This window comes from Xiphophorus maculatus, chromosome 23 (assembly GCF_002775205.1).
Source record: "Xiphophorus maculatus strain JP 163 A chromosome 23, X_maculatus-5.0-male, whole genome shotgun sequence".
Taxonomy (NCBI): Eukaryota; Metazoa; Chordata; class Actinopteri; order Cyprinodontiformes; family Poeciliidae; genus Xiphophorus; species Xiphophorus maculatus.
In genome coordinates this window covers 16,587,836-16,606,662 of record NC_036465.1, presented here as the reverse complement: position 1 = coordinate 16,606,662, position 18,827 = coordinate 16,587,836, and the positions used below count along the sequence as shown (strand labels likewise).

The window sequence follows — 18,827 nt, the reverse complement described above, 5'->3', positions numbered from 1 at the left end:
GCCCCGCCCCCTCGGAACCGGAAGTGCCGTTTTTTTCCTTGGAAAGCTCCGTTTATGGCTCTCTTGACCTAATCAAGATGATTCGGATGATGAGCTCTGTCATTGCTCGCTGCTGGCTGAACCGTGTGGGCGTGGCCAAATGGCGAATATCAGTCCCTCGCCATATTCATACGTTTGGCTCTAATTCAAGCATGGATCATCCGATTGGCTCCAAACTGGATATGTATGACCTTTGTTCACCTCTAAAGAGCCCAACGGGATTGAGATGTAATTTGGCTCCACTGCGCCCCCTAAGTTAATACATCGGCTGTATCTCCTCGACGCATCGACCGATCTGCACCAGATTTTTTGACAGTCGTCGGGGAGCGCCGCCGAACGCATTCACGCGTGTCGCCCGGTGGACGGGCGGGGGAAACGCGCGACAGCTCCTGCGGCGGCTAGCGGGCGGCGGTGCTGGAAACTGCGGCTGAGCTTCCGCGGTGGGGAGCGGGCTGCAGCTCTGGAAAACGCGCGAGAGCTTCTGCGGTGGCCGGAACCCCCGCGGTGGCCAATAGGCCGGAGCGGCGCTTGCTGCGAGGGCCGCCCGAGGCTGCTTGCAGCTTTAATTATTAGGCCCGAGCAGCAAAGCGCTGCGAAGGCCTATTGTTTCTGTACTGTTTCTTATTATTATTATTACGATTCTGCCCCCCCAAAGAGGCGCCTTTTTGGGGGCTTTATCATATTCAAAAACTCACCAAACTTGGCGGTGGCGACTAGAAAATTTAAAAATTTTGAATTTTAAGGTTGTCGCAAAAATCGCAAAAAAAATTGCTGAACGGCGGCAACTAGCAATTTTCTGTTGACACAATGGTATGAACGTACTTCATCGTAGAGACATGAAATTTGGTACACTTGTAGAGCTCACCAAAAGACTCAGAACTTACATTTAATGTTATAAGCCAACTATCACAGAAAGTCGGCCATTTTGTATTGAACGTCCATTTTTTACCTCGATTTTGACGTTTACAGCCTTCGTATTTGATCGAACTCCTCCTAGGGATTTCGATTGATCGACTTCAAACTCGGTCAGTCTGATCATAAGGCATGTTTGATTTAAAGTTATCAAATTGGTGAGTTTTGGAGCATGTTGAAGGGGGGTTAGCAGGGGTCAAAGTTCACCTACTCGCCATGAAACACGAAACTCTTATATTTCCTATATAAAAACACATAGAGGGACCAAACTTTCAGTGATTGATCGGCATCAGGTGCCCTACAATACCCTATGGTGAAATGATGACATCACTTAGGCCACGCCCCCTGAGAACAGGAAGTGTCATGTTTTACTGTGAACGGTCGCTATCTTAGCCCTTTGACCTAATCAACATGAAACTGTGTCCAGAGACAGAAGACATGTTGGTGTGTTGTGGATTCCAACCCCGACCGGCTTTGACATAGCAGGTGGGCGTGGCGGTGTGGCGAAGTGACCTGTAACGCCGTTGCCATACGTTTGGCTCTGAATTCCACAATTTCGGGCCCAGCTGCTCCAAACTCACTAGGATGGATCATTATCCACCCACCGACAGGAATTCATAACAAAATGTGGTGGGCGTGGCCTAATTTCTCTATAGCGACCCCTAGAGTATTTTAAATGAACAGCCCTAAGCCATGCTTTAACCTAGAATTACGAAACTTGGTACACATGTGTATCTTGTCAGGACGTACAAAAAAGTCTATTACAGCCATGGTCGAAACCCAACAGGAAGTCGGCCATTTTAGATTGAAGTTCATTTGACCTCGATTTTGACGTTTACAGCCTTTGCATTTGATCGAACTCCTCCTAGGGATTTCGATTGATCGGCTTCAAACTCGGTCAGTCTGATCATAAGGCGTGTCTGATTTAAAGTTATCAAATTGGTGACTGTCTGAGATTGCTGAAGGGGGGTTACCAGGGGTCAAAGTTCACCTACTCGCCATGAAACACGAAACTCTTATATTTCCTATATAAAAACAAATAGAGGGACCAAACTTTCAGTGATTGATCATCATCAGGTGGCCTACAATACCATATGGTCAAATGATGACATCACTTAGGCCACGCCCCCTGAGAACAGGAAGTGTCATGTTTTACTGTGAACGGTCGCTCTCTTAGCCCTTTGACCTAATCAACATGAAACTGTGTCCAGACACAGAAGACATGTTGGTGTGTTGAGGATTCCAACCCCGACCGGCTTTGAGATAGCAGCTGGGCGTGGCGGCGTGGCGAAGTGACCTGTAACGCCGATGCCATACGTTTGCTTCTAGATTCCACATGTTTCGACCGAGCTGCACCAAACTTGGCCTGAGTGATCCTGGAGGCTTGCCCATCAATCCTACGTCATCACATTATGACGTCATCTAAGCCCCGCCCCCTCGGAACCGGAAGTGCCGTTTTTTTCCTTGGAAAGCTCTGTTTATGGCTCTCTTGACCTAATCAAGTTGATTCTGTGTTGGATGACAGATAGGAAGTTGATCTCGCTTGCTTTAAAGTGCCAAGAGTTTTCAATGGCGGCAACGCCGTTCGTATACGTTTGCCTCTACATTCCACATATTTTGACCGAGCCGCATCAAACTTGACCTGAGTGATTCTGGTGGGATGCCCGTCGATCCTACGTCATCATATTATGACGTCATCTAAGCCCCGCCCCCTCGGAACCGGAAGTGCCGTTTTTTTCCTTGGAAAGCTCCGTTTATGGCTCTCTTGACCTAATCAAGATGATTCGGATGATAAGCTCTGTCAATGCTCGCTGCTGGCTGAACCGTGTGGGCGTGGCCACATGGCCAATATCAGTCCCTCGCCATATGCATACGTTTGGCTCTTACTCACGCATAGATCATCCGATTGACGCCAAACTGGATATGTATGACCTTTGTTCACCTCTAAAGAGCCCAACGAGGTTGAGATGTAATTTGGCTCCACTGCGCCCCCTAAGTTAATACATCGGCCGTATGTCCTCGACGCATCGACCGATCTGCACCAGATTTTTCGACAGTCGTCGGGGTGCGCCGCCGAACGCATTCACGCGTGTCGACCGGTGGACGGGCGGGGAAAATGCGCGACAGCTCCTGCGGCGGCTAGCGGGCGGCGGTGCTGGAAACTGCGGCGGAGCTTCCGCGGTGGGGAGCGGGCTGCGGCTCTGGAAACCGCGCGAGAGCTTCTGCGGTGGCCGGAACCCCCGCGGTGGCCAATAGGCCGGAGCGGCGCTTGCTGCGAGGGCCGCCCGAGGCTGCTTGCAGCTTTAATTATTATTATTATTCTTACCCCCTCTTCGTGCGCCTTTTTGGGGGCTTTATCATATTCAAAAACTCACCAAACTTGGCGGAAGCGACTAGGCGGTTTAAAAATTTTGAATTTTAAGGTCGCCGCAAAAATCGCAAAAAAAATTGCTCAACGGCAGCAACTAGCAATTTTCAACAGACCCATTGCTATTCACTTACTTCATCGTAGAGACTTGAAATTCGGTACAGTTGTAGAGCTCACTAAGACGCTCAGAATTTACAAGTAATGTCATAGTGCAACTATCACAGAAAGTCGGCCATTTTGTATTGAACGTCCATTTTTTTCCTCGATTTTGACGTTTACAGCCTTCGTATTTGATCGAACTCCTCCTAGGGATTTCGATTGATCGGCTTCAAACTCGGTCAGTCTGATCATAAGGCATGTCTGATTTAAAGTTATCAAATTGGTGAGTTTTGGAGCATGTTGAAGGGGGGTTACCAGGGGTCAAAGTTCACCTACACGCCATGAAACAAAAACCTCTTATATTTCCTATACAAAAACACATAGAGGGACCAAACTTTCAGTGATTGATCGGCATCGGGTGTCCTATAATACCCTGCAGTGAAATTTTTTTTTTACATAGGCCACGCCCCCTGAGAGCAGGAAGTGTAATGTTTTACTGTGAACGGTCGCTATCTTAGCCCTTTTACCTAATCAACATGAAACTGTGTCCAGAGGCAGAAGACATGTTGGTGTGTTGTGGATTCCAACCCCGACTGGCTGCGATGAAGCAGGTGGGCGTGGCGGCGTTGCGAACGCCGTCGAATTTCGTTTGGCTCTGAATTCCACAGTTTCGGGGTGAGCTGCTCCAAACTCACTAGGATGGATCCTTATCCATCCCCGAACAGGAATCCATAGCGATATTTGGTGGGCGTGGCCTAATTTCTCTATAGCGACCCCTAGAGTATTTTAAATGAACAGCCCCAAGCCATGCTTTAACTTAGAATTACGAAACTTGGTACATATGTGTATCTTGTCAGGACGTACAAAAAAGTCTATTAGAGCCATGGTCGAAACCCAACAGGAAGTCGGCCATTTTCTATTGAAGGTCCATTTTGGACCTCGAGTTTGACGTTTACAGCCTTCGTATTTGATCGAACTCCTCCTAGGGATTTCGATTGATCGGCTTCAAACTCGGTCAGTCTGATCATAAGGCATGTCTGATTTAAAGTTATCAAATTGGTGACTGTATGAGCTTGCTGAAGGGGGGTTACCAGGGGTCAAAGTTCACCTACTCGCCATGAAACACCAAACTCTTATATATCCTGCACAGAAACTCACAGAGACACCAAACTTTCAGTGATTGGCCGTCATCGGGTGTCCTAAAATACCCTGTGGTGAAATGATGACATCACTTAGGCCACGCCCCCTGAGAACAGGAAGTGTCATGTTTTACTGTGAACGGTCGCTATCTTAGCCCTTTGACCTAATCAACATGAAACTGTGTCCAGAGACAGAAAACATGTTGGTGTGTTGTGGATTCCAACCCCGGCCGGCTTTGACATAGCAGGTGGGCGTGGCGGCGAGGCGAAGTGACCTGTAACGCCGATGCCATACGTTTGCTTCTAGATTCCACATGTTTCGACCGAGCTGCACCAAACTTGGCCTGACTCATCCTGGTGTGATGCCTGACAATGCTATGTCATCATATTATGACGTCATCTAAGCCCCGCCCCCTCAGAATGAATTAGAGAGATCTTCTGTGTAATTACATAATAAACAGTCCATGTTCGTTGTTTGTAGGGCAATGCTGCCCTCTGCTGCCCACTGAAATAGTTTCATTATTTCAGTAATTCGACACCAGAGGGCAGCATTGCCCTATGGAATGAAAGTTCAATGTTGTAATGGAGGAAAAAATTTAATAATTAGTAATTCTAACACAAAAACTCACAGAGACAACAAACGTTCAGTGATTGATCATAATCGAGTGTCCAATAATATCCAATGGTCAAATGATGACATCACTTAGGCCCCGCCCCCTCGGAACAGGAAGTGCTATTTTTTTACTTGGAAAGCTCTGTTTATGGCTCTCTTGACCTAATCAAGATGATTCGGATGATAAACTCTGTCAATGCTCGCTGCTGGCTGAACCGTGTGGGCGTGGCCAAATGGCGAATATCAGTCCCTCGCCATATACATACGTTTGGCTCTTATTCAGGCATAGATCATCCGATTGGCGCCAAACTGGATAGGTATGACCTTTGTTCACCTCTAAAGAGCCCGACGGGTTTGAGATGTAATTTGGCTCCACTGCGCCCCCTAAGTTAATACATGGGTTGTGTCTCCTCGACGCAACGACCGATCTGCGCCAGATTTTTCGACAGTCGTCGGGCAGCGCCGCCGAACGCATTCACGCGTGTCGCCCGGCGGACGGGCGGGGAAAATGCGCGACAGCTCCTGCGGCGGCTGGCGGGCGGCGGTGCTGGAAACTGCGGCGGAGCTTCAGCGGTGGGGAGCGGGCTGCGGCTCTGGAAACCGCGCGAGAGCTTCTGCGGTGGCCGGAACCCCCGCGGTGGCCAATAGGCCGGAGCGGCGCTTGCTGCGAGGGCCGCCCGAGGCTGCTTGCAGCTTTAATTCTTCTTACGATTCTGCCCCCCTCTTCGTGCGCCTTTTTGGGGGCTTTATCATATTCAAAAACTCACCAAACTTGGCGGAAGCGACTAGGCGGTGTAAAAATTTTGAATTTTAAGGTCGTCGCAAAAATCGCAAAAAAAATTGCTCAACGGCAGCAACTAGCAATTTTCAAAAGACCCATTGCTATTCACTTACTTCATCGTAGAGACTTGAAATTCGGTACAGTTGTAGAGCTCACTAAGACGCTCAGAATTTACAAGTAATGTCATAGTGCAACTATCACAGAAAGTCGGCCATTTTGTATTGAACGTCCATTTTTTTCCTCGATTTTGACGTTTACAGCCTTCGTATTTGATCGAACTCCTCCTAGGGATTTCGATTGATCGGCTTCAAACTCGGTCAGTCTGATCATAAGGCATGTCTGATTTAAAGTTATCAAATTGGTGAGTTTTGGAGCATGTTGAAGGGGGGTTACCAGGGGTCAAAGTTCACCTACACGCCATGAAACAAAAACCTCTTATATTTCCTATACAAAAACACATAGAGGGACCAAACTTTCAGTGATTGATCGGCATCGGGTGTCCTATAATACCCTGCAGTGAAATTTTTTTTTTACGTAGGCCACGCCCCCTGAGAGCAGGAAGTGTAATGTTTTACTGTGAACGGTCGCTATCTTAGCCCTTTGACCTAATCAACATGAAACTGTGTCCAGAGACAGAAGACATGTTGGTGTGTTGTGGATTCCAACCCCGACCGGCTGCGATGAAGCAGGTGGGCGTGGCGGCGTTGCGAACGCCTTCGAATTTCGTTTGGCTCTGAATTCCACAGTTTCGGGGTGAGCTGCTCCAAACTCACTAGGATGGATCCTTATCCATCCCCGAACAGGAATCCATAGCGATATTTGGTGGGCGTGGCCTAATTTTTCTATAGCGACCCCTAGAGTATTTTAAATGAACAGCCCCAAGCCATGCTTAAACCTAGAATTACGAAACTTGGTACACATGTGTATCTTGTCGGGACGTACAAAAAAGTCTCTTAGAGCCATGCTCTAAACCCAACAGGAAGTCGGCCATTTTAGATTGAAGTTCATTTGACCTCGATTTTGACGTTTACAGCCTTTGCATTTGATCGAACTCCTCCTAGGGTTTTCGATTGATCGGCTTCAAACTCGGTCAGTCTGATCATAAGGCATGTCTAATTCAAAGTTATCAAAACGGTGACATTTGAACAGGTGGAAGGGGAGTTAGCAAGGCTCAAAGTTCCCCTGTGATCGACTGTGTAATACAAAGGGTATCCGTTGTCATGTGTAGGGCAATGCTGCCCTCTGGTGTCGAATTACTGAAATAATGAAACTATTTCAGTAATTTCAGTAATTCGACACCAGAGGGCAGCATTGCCCTACGGAATGAGAGTTCAATGTTGAATTGAACAGGAAAAAATTAAATAATTTGTAATTCTAACACAAAAACTCACAGAGACACCAAAGTTTGAGTTATTGATCATTATCTTGTGTCCAATAATATCCAATGGTCAAATGATGACATCACGTAGGCCACGCCCCCTGACAACAGGAAGTCTTGTATTTTACTGTGAACGGTCGATAGCTTCTGCACCAAATTTTGCACGAGTGACCCTGGTGGGATCCTTGACGACCCTATGTCATCATATTATGACGTCATCTAAGCCCCGCCCCCTCAGAACAGGAAGTGCCGTTTTTTTACTTGGAAAGCTCCGTTTATGGCTCTCTTGACCTAATCAAGATGATTCGGATGATAAACTCTGTCAATGCTCGCTGCTGGCTGAACCGTGTGGGCGTGGCCAAATGGCGAATATCAGTCCCTCGCCATATGCATACGTTTGGCTCTTATTCACGCATAGATCATCCGATTGGCGCCAAACTGGATATGTATGACCTTTGTTCACCTCTAAAGAGCCCAACGGGTTTGAAATGTAATTTGACTCCACTGCGCCCCCTAAGTTAATACATGGGCTGTATCTCCTCGACGCATCGACCGATCTGCGCCAGATTTTTCGACAGTCGTCGGGGAGCGCCGCCGAACGCATTCATGCGTGTCGCCCGGTGGACGGGCGGGGAAAATGCGCGACAGCTTCTGTGGCGGCTGGCGGGCGGCGGTGCTGGAAACTGCGGCGGAGCTTCCGCGGTGGGGAGCGGGCTGCGGCTCTGGAAAACGCGCGAGAGCTTCTGCGGTGGCCGGAACCCCCGCGGTGGCCAATAGGCCGGAGCGGCGCTTGCTGCGAGGGCCGCCCGAGGCTGCTTGCAGCTTTAATTTTAATTAAATCTGCCTGGTCGCATCTGCATTGCATAGACAGCTTTCTTAAAGTATGTTGCCATATTTTTTTATTGCACAATAGAATTGCAAACAACTGCCTACTTCCCTGGTTACGTCTTTGTAAATTGCTTTTCAGAAACGCAATTTGATTTTAAAGTCAGCACCATGGATAGCTCCTAACTCGTTTCAAGTGCCGTAGTTCAGAGCTCTATCTTTAATTTTCTGTTTTTCTGATATCTAATTTTAATAACGTGCAATCATCAACCTTGTCCTTATGATGGATATAAATATTCTCATTTACATCACCTTATTTTTGTCATAATTTATTATTGCTAATGTATCAGGCTTTGTCTGAGAGGGTTGTACATAATTTTATCAATAAAATGATCAGTTTGCATTGTTTGCATGGCATATTAGCAACTCGGACCCACACCTGTCTTTATAATATTTGTAAATATCCATTTTGAAGGATTTACCTAATTTGTGGGATTAGATTTTGAACACATTTTAATGCACTGATTAATCTGGAACTTGCCATAAAGCTCATTTTGTAAATGATATTTCAATAATATGAGAGACATGTTTGGTTTAATTTGTGAGTAATTCAATTGAGTTTGTAGTTCGAATTCACCGCAAAGTACAATAATATAAAAACAATTTCATTGTATACATGCTAACGTTCACTTCAAACTTTCTTTTCCTTTTAAATAAATAAAATAGCAACAACATTGCATGTCATCTGTCATAATCCGTTCCTTTTCTTCGCCATGACCATTTAGAACTTTTTTTTTTTAATTTCTGATACGTAATATGGTTTCTCTTTTTTTTACTCATTGTTTTTGAAATAGACTCCTTTTGACGTCAAGAATCAATTTTATTTCCATCTTTGTAATATTCTGCAGTTCAGCTTGATGAACTCCTAGGGCCGCTGTTGGCTAGTCTGTGTTTGCAAAGAGATGCAATATTCAGTAACTCCCTTCTCATTTCAGAGAGAGAGAGAGAGAGAACGGTAGATAGAGAACAAACAGCTCAGGAGGTTGACGCAACTTATCGGTTTTGGATTATTTTCGCCTCGCTGGATGATTCTTTTTCTGGATTTGCAGCTCACAGTGTAATTGCTGATTACATTAGACCAAGTGACCGAATTTTTGTTATTTACATCTTAACGGAAATATAATTAGAATCGGCATTTGAGGAGACTGGATTGACAGGATGGCGACGATCAGAACAATGGGACTACTAGCTCTGATTTTCATCACGCTCCCGTGTTTCATTGTAGTGAGTGGACAGGTCAGCTACTCTATTCCTGAGGAGATGCCCGTGGGATCTTTCGTCGGAGATATTGCGCAAGATTTAGGTTTGGATGTGAAAAGACTGAAATCGGGAAAGGCCCGCATTTATACCGGAGACAGTGCCGAGTACATCGTGCTGGAAAAAGAAAAGGGAGTCCTCATTATTAAAAACAGGGTCGACAGAGAAGCTATCTGCGCAGAGACGGCGCCGTGCGCTCTAAATTTCCAGGTTATTTTAGAAAATCCCATGGAATTTTACAGCATCACCGTGGAAATTACCGACGTTAATGACAACGCACCGATGTTTAAAAGAGGTGAAATGAAATTTAAAATTTCTGAGTCGACTGTTACAGGAACAGCTTTTGTTCTAGAGCAAGCGATTGATCTGGATGTAGGTAAGAACGATCTGCAGAGTTATTTGTTATATCCTACAGATAACTTTATTCTGAAACTGCAAAATCAAGCAGACGGAGGCAAGATAGTGGAAATGATATTAGACAAGCCACTAGATCGTGAAAAAAAAGATCGTCTCTCCCTTGTATTGACGGCAGTAGACGGCGGTGAGCCGCAGCTTTCCGGGTCAGTTCAAATACATGTGAATGTCCTCGACAGCAATGATAATGCTCCGGTTTTTACACAGAAAGTCTATAAATCATCAATAAGAGAAGATTCACCAACAGGAACCGTTGTCATTAAAGTTAGTGCCATGGATGCTGACGAGGGATCTAACGCAAAAATATCATATGAAATATTAAACTCCGTTGATGACGCGTCTGAAATATTTAAAATAAACAGAGAGACTGGTGAAATTAAGTTGGCCGGAAACACTGATTATGAGAGGAAACGACAATATCAGTTACATGTTCAGGCAGGTGATACTGGAAGTCTGATTGATTCTTGTAAGGTTACTATAGAAATAATTGATACAAATGACAACACACCAGCTATAAATATTATGTCAAAATCAACTGTAGTTACAGAAGACGTTCAACCTGGTACAGTCGTGACAATTATAAATACACTGGATCCAGATTCAGCTGAAAATGGGAAAGTACAATGTACAATTCAAAGAGACATCCCGTTTTCTATTTCTACAACATCAAATAACTTTTTCAGTATTGTAACAGACAGTCAATTAGACAGAGAGACAGAATCTGCATATAACATAACAGTGACCTGCTCTGATGAAGGAGTTCCCTCCCTCTCCAGCAGCGTCACTTTCACCTTACAGATCTCTGATGTAAATGACAATCCACCTGTCTTTGAGAGAAGCTCATATGAGGCCTACATTGTAGAAAACAACACACCAGGTTTGTCTATATTCACAGTGAAAGCTAGAGACGCTGATTGGAACCAGAATGCTCGTGTTTCTTACATTCTAGAGGAATCCTCTGTTAACGGAGTGCCAGTCTCCTCATATGTATCTGTCAGTGCTGATAGTGGAGTCATCCATGCAGTTCGCTCTTTTGACTACGAACAGATCAAAGATTTCCAGTTCTGTGTTAAAGCGCAGGATGGAGGCTCTCCTCCACTGAGTAGCAACATGACTGTGAAAATCCTGATCCAGGACCAGAACGATAATCCACCTCAGGTTCTGTATCCAGTCCAGACTGGTGGCTCCATGGTGGCTGAAATGGTTCCTCGTTCAGCAGATGTGGGCTACCTGGTGACTAAAGTGGTGGCTGTGGATGTGGACTCTGGACAGAATGCCTGGCTCTCCTATAAACTACAGAAAGCCACAGACAGAGCGCTGTTTGAAGTGGGCTTACAGAATGGAGAAATAAGAACTATCCGTCAGGTGACTGATAAAGATGCTGTGAAACAAAGACTGACTGTCATAGTGGAGGACAACGGGCAGCCCTCTCGTTCAGCTACAGTCATTGTTAACGTGGCGGTGGCGGACAGCTTCCCTGAAGTGTTGTCGGAGTTCAGTGAATTTCCACACGATAAGGAATACAATGACAACCTGACTTTTTACTTAGTGTTGGCTCTGGCTGTGGTTTCCTTCCTCTTCATCACGTGTTTAGTGGTTATTATATCAGTGAAGATCTACAGATGGAGACAGTCTCGCATCCTGTATCACTCCAGCCTCCCTGTGATTCCATATTATCCACCTCGTTACTCTGATACTATGGGAACAGGAACTCTGCCACACGTGTACAATTACGAGGTGTGCAGGACGACTGACTCCAGAAACAGTGACTGCAAGTTTGGAAGAGCTGCTAGTCAGAATGTGTTAATAATGGATCCCAGTTCTACAGGGACAATGCAGCAGATACAGAATGAGAAGAGCATCCTGGATGAACCTGACTCTCCTGTTGAGGTTGGTAATAATATTAAGCACATCTATTTATACTACTCATTTTTCTTATAGATTCAAATTCTTTCCTCATGTGGAATGCCTTTCTGCATATGTTTGAAGGAGATCCAAATTCCTCATAATCCCTTTTAATCATTTGTTTCCTTTCTTTTTGTTCCTCATTTGTGATTTATTGGATACCATCTTGTAACATGTAGTATCTTTTTCTTATCTCCAACTCTGCCTTTTTTAACCCTCTGAGCTCAAACTGTGATATAAACTTGATATATGTGTTGTCTACTAAATATGTTGGCAAGCAGATCAGTACTTCACACAGAAAAGTCATGAATTAATCTCATTGGGATTGATAGGGATTGAATTGTAACCTCAAAAATAAGGATTTTGACCATGTCTTAAATTAGGGAAAGCTTCTTTGAAAGTTCAGAAAACAACATTTGGAAATTAACACAAACTGAATGCAGTGCAGTTCTCAATATAAATTATGTAATCTTTTAATGCAAGCCAAATAGCGCTGCTAAACCTCAGACTCTAACAACTTAAAATTTCTAATAGCATAATAGCTGCAGCTTTTATAAAACCTTTGCTCTGGCCTCCACAATAAACCAATAATATATGTTTATATTTATAATAATTACATTTCATCAGTTTATCCTGACTTATCTTGCATTAAGCTTAAGTGCTAATTCTTTTATATATACAATAAATAGTGTCCATTAGCATCTTCCTTAAGATACTTTGTCAACTACTTATCTTGTTAATCAGTCAACAATTTCTCTCTACGATTGTTTCCAGCACAAGGAACTAAATTTGACCCCTGGTCTTATATCTTTCTTCTAGATTTGCAGAATATATAGAGTGTGACATAGCATAGAATTTTGCTACAGTTCTGACAGAGTTTTTCTGGATTTTCTATATGTTTTTTTTTTTTTTTAATATTTAGAAGCACACCTCTGTCAGTGTCTATCATCTCAGGCCTGAGGATGCTGAAATAAAATATATTTTATTTCTACCTGTACCAAATTTGTTTTTTGGTTCATTTATAACATTGATTAAAATGTCCCAACTTACTCCAAGCATGTTTATTATAATTACCACATTGCTGATGAACTAGTGATGAAATAGTTTGTCTTGCAACCAACAGCTTAAACATTAGGACGAATAATTTATATTAACAATAAGTGAACACCAACGGAATCAACATGAATGAGGTTTAACTAGTTCAACTGTAAAGTAGGAAATGTAATCACAATTTATTTACTCACCCAAAAAATACTTTTTTTTTTTTACCTCAAAATCATTTTCACATTCATTCTTTTTAAAACGTTTGTCACAAGTTGCTCTTCATACATGAATTAAGAACTAAACTGAGAATCTGCAGTCAGTCAGATGTTTTCCAACTTCTTTCTGATTGGAGCCATTGCAAATGTTAGAACTGATCCATGTTACAACTATGTGTGATCTATCTAATATCATGCTTGCACTCACAAGCTAGAAGTCACAGCGTTTAAATGTGAATTTAATATCTCCTGGGAATGATTTAATCTGGACTTTTTTTAACTGGTCATTAAATGCACCTGCACATGTTAATTCAATTACCTGAACTGAATGTTAGTGGGGGTGTTTTACCTTTCAGTATAAACAGGATAACATATTTGAAATGTGTTCACTGGGTGGTAGTTAGACGACGCCGTGATTGTGTGATCTCTTTAAAATGAACTATTAAAGTACTGCGATATGAACTGTTTTGACGTAGTGCAGTTCATTTTGTTGAACAGTGAAGGACGCTGTTTGCCATCAAGTTGCTGAGGAGGTTTTTCATATTGTGCTCTCCTGTACGTCAGCACATCGCATTGGGAGGCAGAGAGTGGTCGAGTTAACAACCAGGATCTCCGTAAAAAGCAGGAGGGAGGACTGCACAAATAGATCCCTTTGTTTTACCGTGCATTTTATTCGTGCTTTGGGGACCTCGCCATTATTTGTGCTATTCAAAACCGAATAGCAGAGATAAGAAGAGGACGAAGGATTTCTAATTTTCAGCATTTTTATGTCGGCTGGAAAGATGAGATGGCAAATGGTGTTGCTCTTCTCTCTGCTCCGCCTCGGTGTTTTGCGCGGTCAGGTCAGTTACTCCGTTCCCGAGGAAATGAAAAGCGGGTCTGTAATTGGTAAAATAGCTCACGATTTAGGTTTAGGGGTGGACCGATTAAAATCTGGCAAAGCTAGAATTTACACTGGGAATACTGAGGAGTACGTGGAGCTGAATCGGGAAAGAGGGGTGCTAAATGTAAAACAGAGAATAGACAGAGAAACGCTGTGCGGTCAAACAATGCCCTGCGCGCTGCATTTTCAAATAATCCTTGAAAACCCAATGGAATTTTACACGGTGACCGTGGAGATTACTGATATAAATGACAATCCTCCCACATTTGAGAGAGGGGAGATGAAATACGAGATCCCTGAATCGGCTCTTATTGGCGCTCGGTTTGTTCTAGAAAAAGCAATTGATGATGATGTTGGTGTGAATGGTTTAAGCAGCTACACCCTTAAACCGAACGACAATTTTGTTCTGAAGACGACTAGCCGAGTTGATGGCACTAAACACGCAGAGATGGTTTTACAGAAATCGTTAGACCGAGAAAAAAATGAACATTTGTCACTAACATTAACCGCTCTGGATGGCGGCGAACCTCAGCTCACCGGAACAATGCAGATTATCATAACGGTGTTAGATGTAAATGACAATCCACCCGTTTGTTCTAAACCGGAGTATAAAGTAAGTGTTGCAGAAAATGCTCCTGCTGGCACGATTATAACCACAGTAAAGGCTAGTGACAAAGATAAAGGCAACAACGGAAAGATAATGTACACAATTCCAAAATCAGCAGCTGCAAGTCTCTTCCAAATTAATTCTGCAGATGGAGTATTGATGCTGAACGGAAACATAGACTACGAAAAAAGAAGAATTTATGAGTTAGACATTCAGGTCTCGGATCAAGGAGGATTGTCCGACGCTTGCAAAGTGATAGTAGATGTTACAGACATAAATGATAATCCCCCGTCCATTAACGTGATGTCGAAATCGACCGCATTGCCTGAAAATGCAAAACCCGGAACGGTTGTGACAATGTTGAATATACAGGATCCAGATTCTAATGAAAATGGCAAAGTAATGTGTGTTTTAAGTGAAAACTCTGCGTTTAGTATTCAAACATCCACGAATAATTTTTTTACTGTCGTTACAGAGGGGGAATTAGACAGAGAAAAAGCTTCTGAATATAATGTAACAGTGACCTGTTCTGATGAAGGCATGCCCTCGCTATCCAGCAGCGTCACTCTCACTCTGCAAATTTCTGACGTGAATGACAACGCACCTGTTTTTAAGCAGAGCTCATATGAGGCCTACGTTGTAGAAAACAACACACCAGGTGTGTCTATATTTACAATAACAGCTACAGATGCTGACTGGAATCAGAATGCTCGGGTTTCTTACATTCTGATGGACTCCTCTGTTAACGGGGTGCCAGTCTCCTCATATGTATCTGTTAGTGCTGATAGTGGAGTCATCCATGCAGTTCGATCTTTTGATTACGAGCAGATCAAAGATTTCCAGTTTCGTGTCAAAGCGCAGGATGGAGGCTCTCCTCCACTCAGTAGCAACGTGACTGTAAAAATCCTGATCCAGGATAGGAACGATAATCCACCCCAGGTTCTGTACCCAGTCCAGACTGGTGGCTCCATGGTGGCTGAAATGGTGCCTCGTTCAGCAGATGTGGGCTACCTGGTGACTAAAGTGGTGGCTGTGGATGTGGACTCTGGACAGAATGCCTGGCTCTCCTATAAACTACAGAAAGCCACAGACAGAGCGCTGTTTGAAGTGGGCTTACAGAATGGAGAAATAAGAACTATCCGTCAGGTGACTGATAAATATGCTGTGAAACAAAGACTGACTGTCATAGTGGAGGACAACGGGCAGCCCTCTCGTTCAGCTACAGTCATTGTTAACGTGGCGGTGGCGGACAGCTTCCCTGAAGTGTTGTCGGAGTTCAGTGAATTTCCACATGATAAGGAATACAATGACAACCTGACTTTTTACTTAGTGTTGGCTCTGGCTGTGGTTTCCTTCCTCTTCATCACGTGTTTAGTGGTTATTATATCAGTGAAGATCTACAGATGGAGACAGTCTCGCATCCTGTATCACTCCAGCCTGCCTGTGATTCCATATTATCCACCTCGTTACTCTGATACTATGGGAACAGGAACTCTGCCACATGTGTACAATTACGATCTGTGCAGAACGACTGACTCCAGAAAAAGTGACAATAAGTTTGGGGGAGGTGGAATTCAAAACGTATTGATTATGGATCCTAGTTCTTCCGGAACTATGCAGCGGATACAAAGTGAGAAGAGTATCCTGGATGAACCCGACTCTCCTGTAGAGGTGAGGATTTATTAATTTAAAAATAATTACTCAATATGGCTATTTATGTTTTTCTGGAGTTTTGTTCAAAGTTGTTGCTTTTGGAAGTAACCCGACGCTTGCAATGTGTGTGACAATGTTAGCACCGAGCAGTTGAATAGCTTCACATATTTCAGGTTGAACATGGTTCGTGTGTTTCGAAAGATAAGCTCTTGCTTTGAAAAATATGTGATTATCTTGCATGATGTCAGCTGATTTCAACTAACCGTTCGCTATAGTTTTCTTTCAAATGTATTCATGAATGTTTAAATGTATTTTCTCCTTAACCTTTTTGACAGCTTTCTTTTTTATTATACATAAATCAGGCAATGTTCTTTATTTTATTTTATTTTTTACTTGTTTAATTGTATGACATTGTTGTAGTACATTATATTAAGCTCTAAGGGCCGCTATTGGCCAGTGAGTGTAAGCATTGAAGCAGCTCTCCTCCGTTTCTTCCCCGTGATCCATTTTCTCTTTAAATCAGAGGACATCAAACACGCAGAGCGAATGTCTGGACCCTTCACTGTCCGATAAATGCGACTGATGGACAACTTAAATGCGTTGTGATCACCATGGAAAGGATTTCCTTTTAGCCACGGTTTGGAAAAAAAAAAACGTAACTGGGATTTGTCTTTTTTTTCTGAATGGAAAATAAGGAGGGAACAATGGAGCGGCTAGCGCTGTTGTTTTTCTTGTTCCTCTTCCTCTCTCTGGTGACTGCCCAGGTCAGCTACTCCATTCCCGAGGAAAGTCCAAAAGGATCATTAATCGGTAACATCGCTCGGGATTTAGGTTTGGACAGTAAAAGGCTGTTTTCGGGAAACGCTCGAATTTTTACTGGAGACAACACGGATTACGTTGATCTGAAGAGAGAACGGGGAGTCCTCATTGTCAAAGACAAAATAGACAGGGAGCTGCTTTGCGGGCAGACGACGCCTTGTGCCCTTCATTTTCAAGTTATTCTGGAAAACCCCATGGAGTTTTACACGGTTGCTGTTGAAATTGTCGATATAAACGACAACGCCCCATTATTTGAAAAGTCGGACATGACATTTAAGATAAGCGAGTCGGCGGTGATAGGAGCAAAATTCTTGTTGGAGAGAGCCGTAGATCCCGATGTTGGCACGAACGGTCTTCAGCGTTATTTTCTTTCCAAAACAGAGCATTTTGCTTTGAAGTTGAAAGATCAACCAGACGGTGAAAAGATTGTTGAGATGGTTTTGCAAAAACCTCTTGACAGAGAAAAACAGGAGGAGCTATTTTTAGTGTTGACTGCAGTGGACGGAGGAGAACCGCAACTAACCGGCACAGTAAAAATCCATGTCACGGTGCTTGATGCTAATGACAATGCGCCAGTTTTTACTAAACCACTTTACAAAGCTACTATTCCAGAAAATGCCGCTAAGGGTACAGTTGTAACCAGAGTTAGTGCTTCTGATGCGGATAAAGGATTAAACTCCAAAATACTTTATTCTATCTCCACCACAATAGCAGATATACGAGATTTGTTTAAAATGAATGAATCTAATGGCGATCTAATATTAGCTGACAGTATAGATTACGAGAAAGCGCGTTACTATCAGATACATGTACAAGCAAGTGATGAAGGAGGATTAACAGATTCCTGTAAAGTAACTGTTGATGTGACTGACATTAATGATAATAAGCCTGTTATTAATATAATATCACAGATTAACGTAATTCCAGAAGACTCTAAACCGGAGACAATAGTGACCATGGTAAATGTTCAGGACTTAGATTCAGGAGAAAACGGCAAAGTTCACTGTGCAATTAATGAACAGATTCCTTTTACATTAAAATTAGCAACAGATGGTTTCTTTAATCTTGTGACAGAAAGTAAATTGGACAGAGAAATAGGATCAGGGTATAATATCACTGTCATCTGCTCTGATGAAGGAGTTCCTTCACTCTCCAGCAGCGTCACTCTCACTTTGCAAGTCTCTGATGTAAATGACAATGCACCTGTATTTGAGAGAAGCTCTTATGAGGCTTACGTAGTAGAAAACAACACGCCAGGTGTGTCTATATTTACAGTGAGAGCCACAGACACTGATTGGAATCAAAATGCTCGTGTTTCTTACATTTTGGAGGAATCCTCTGTTAACGGAGTGCCAGTCTCCTCCTATGTGTCTGTCAGTGCTGATAGTGGAGTCATCCATGCAGTTCGCTCTTTTGACTATGAACAGATCAGAGATTTTCACTTCTGCATTAAAGCGCAGGATGGAGGTTCTCCTCCTCTCAGCAGCAACGTCACTATGAAAGTCATCATCCAAGATCAGAACGATAACCCGCCTCAGGTTCTGTACCCAGTCCAGACTGGTGGCTCCATGGTGGCTGAAATGGTTCCTCGTTCAGCAGATGTGGGCTACCTGGTGACTAAAGTGGTGGCTGTGGATGTGGACTCTGGACAGAATGCCTGGCTCTCCTATAAACTACAGAAAGCCACAGACAGAGCGCTGTTTGAAGTGGGCTTACAGAATGGAGAAATAAGAACTATCCGTCAGGTGACTGATAAAGATGCTGTGAAACAAAGACTGACTGTCATAGTGGAGGACAACGGGCAGCCCTCTCGTTC

The 18,827-nt window shown here is 43.6% G+C and overlaps 1 protein-coding gene across 27 annotated transcripts in view; it reads left to right on the top strand.

Moving 5' to 3' along the window:
- Positions 1–18,827, top strand: part of LOC102232233 (protocadherin gamma-C5-like) — a 255,082-nt gene that overhangs the window by 133,244 nt on the left and 103,011 nt on the right. The window contains exon 1 of one of the 27 annotated variants that reach the window (XM_023328442.1): positions 13,674–16,210. The exons of the other annotated variants lie outside the window; for them this stretch is intronic. Within the exon in view, the coding sequence (XP_023184210.1) occupies positions 13,817–16,210 (2,394 nt within the window). The 5' untranslated portion in view covers positions 13,674–13,816. Of the gene's footprint in view, positions 1–13,673; positions 16,211–18,827 lie in introns of those variants that run through there. 27 annotated transcript variants of the gene reach the window in all.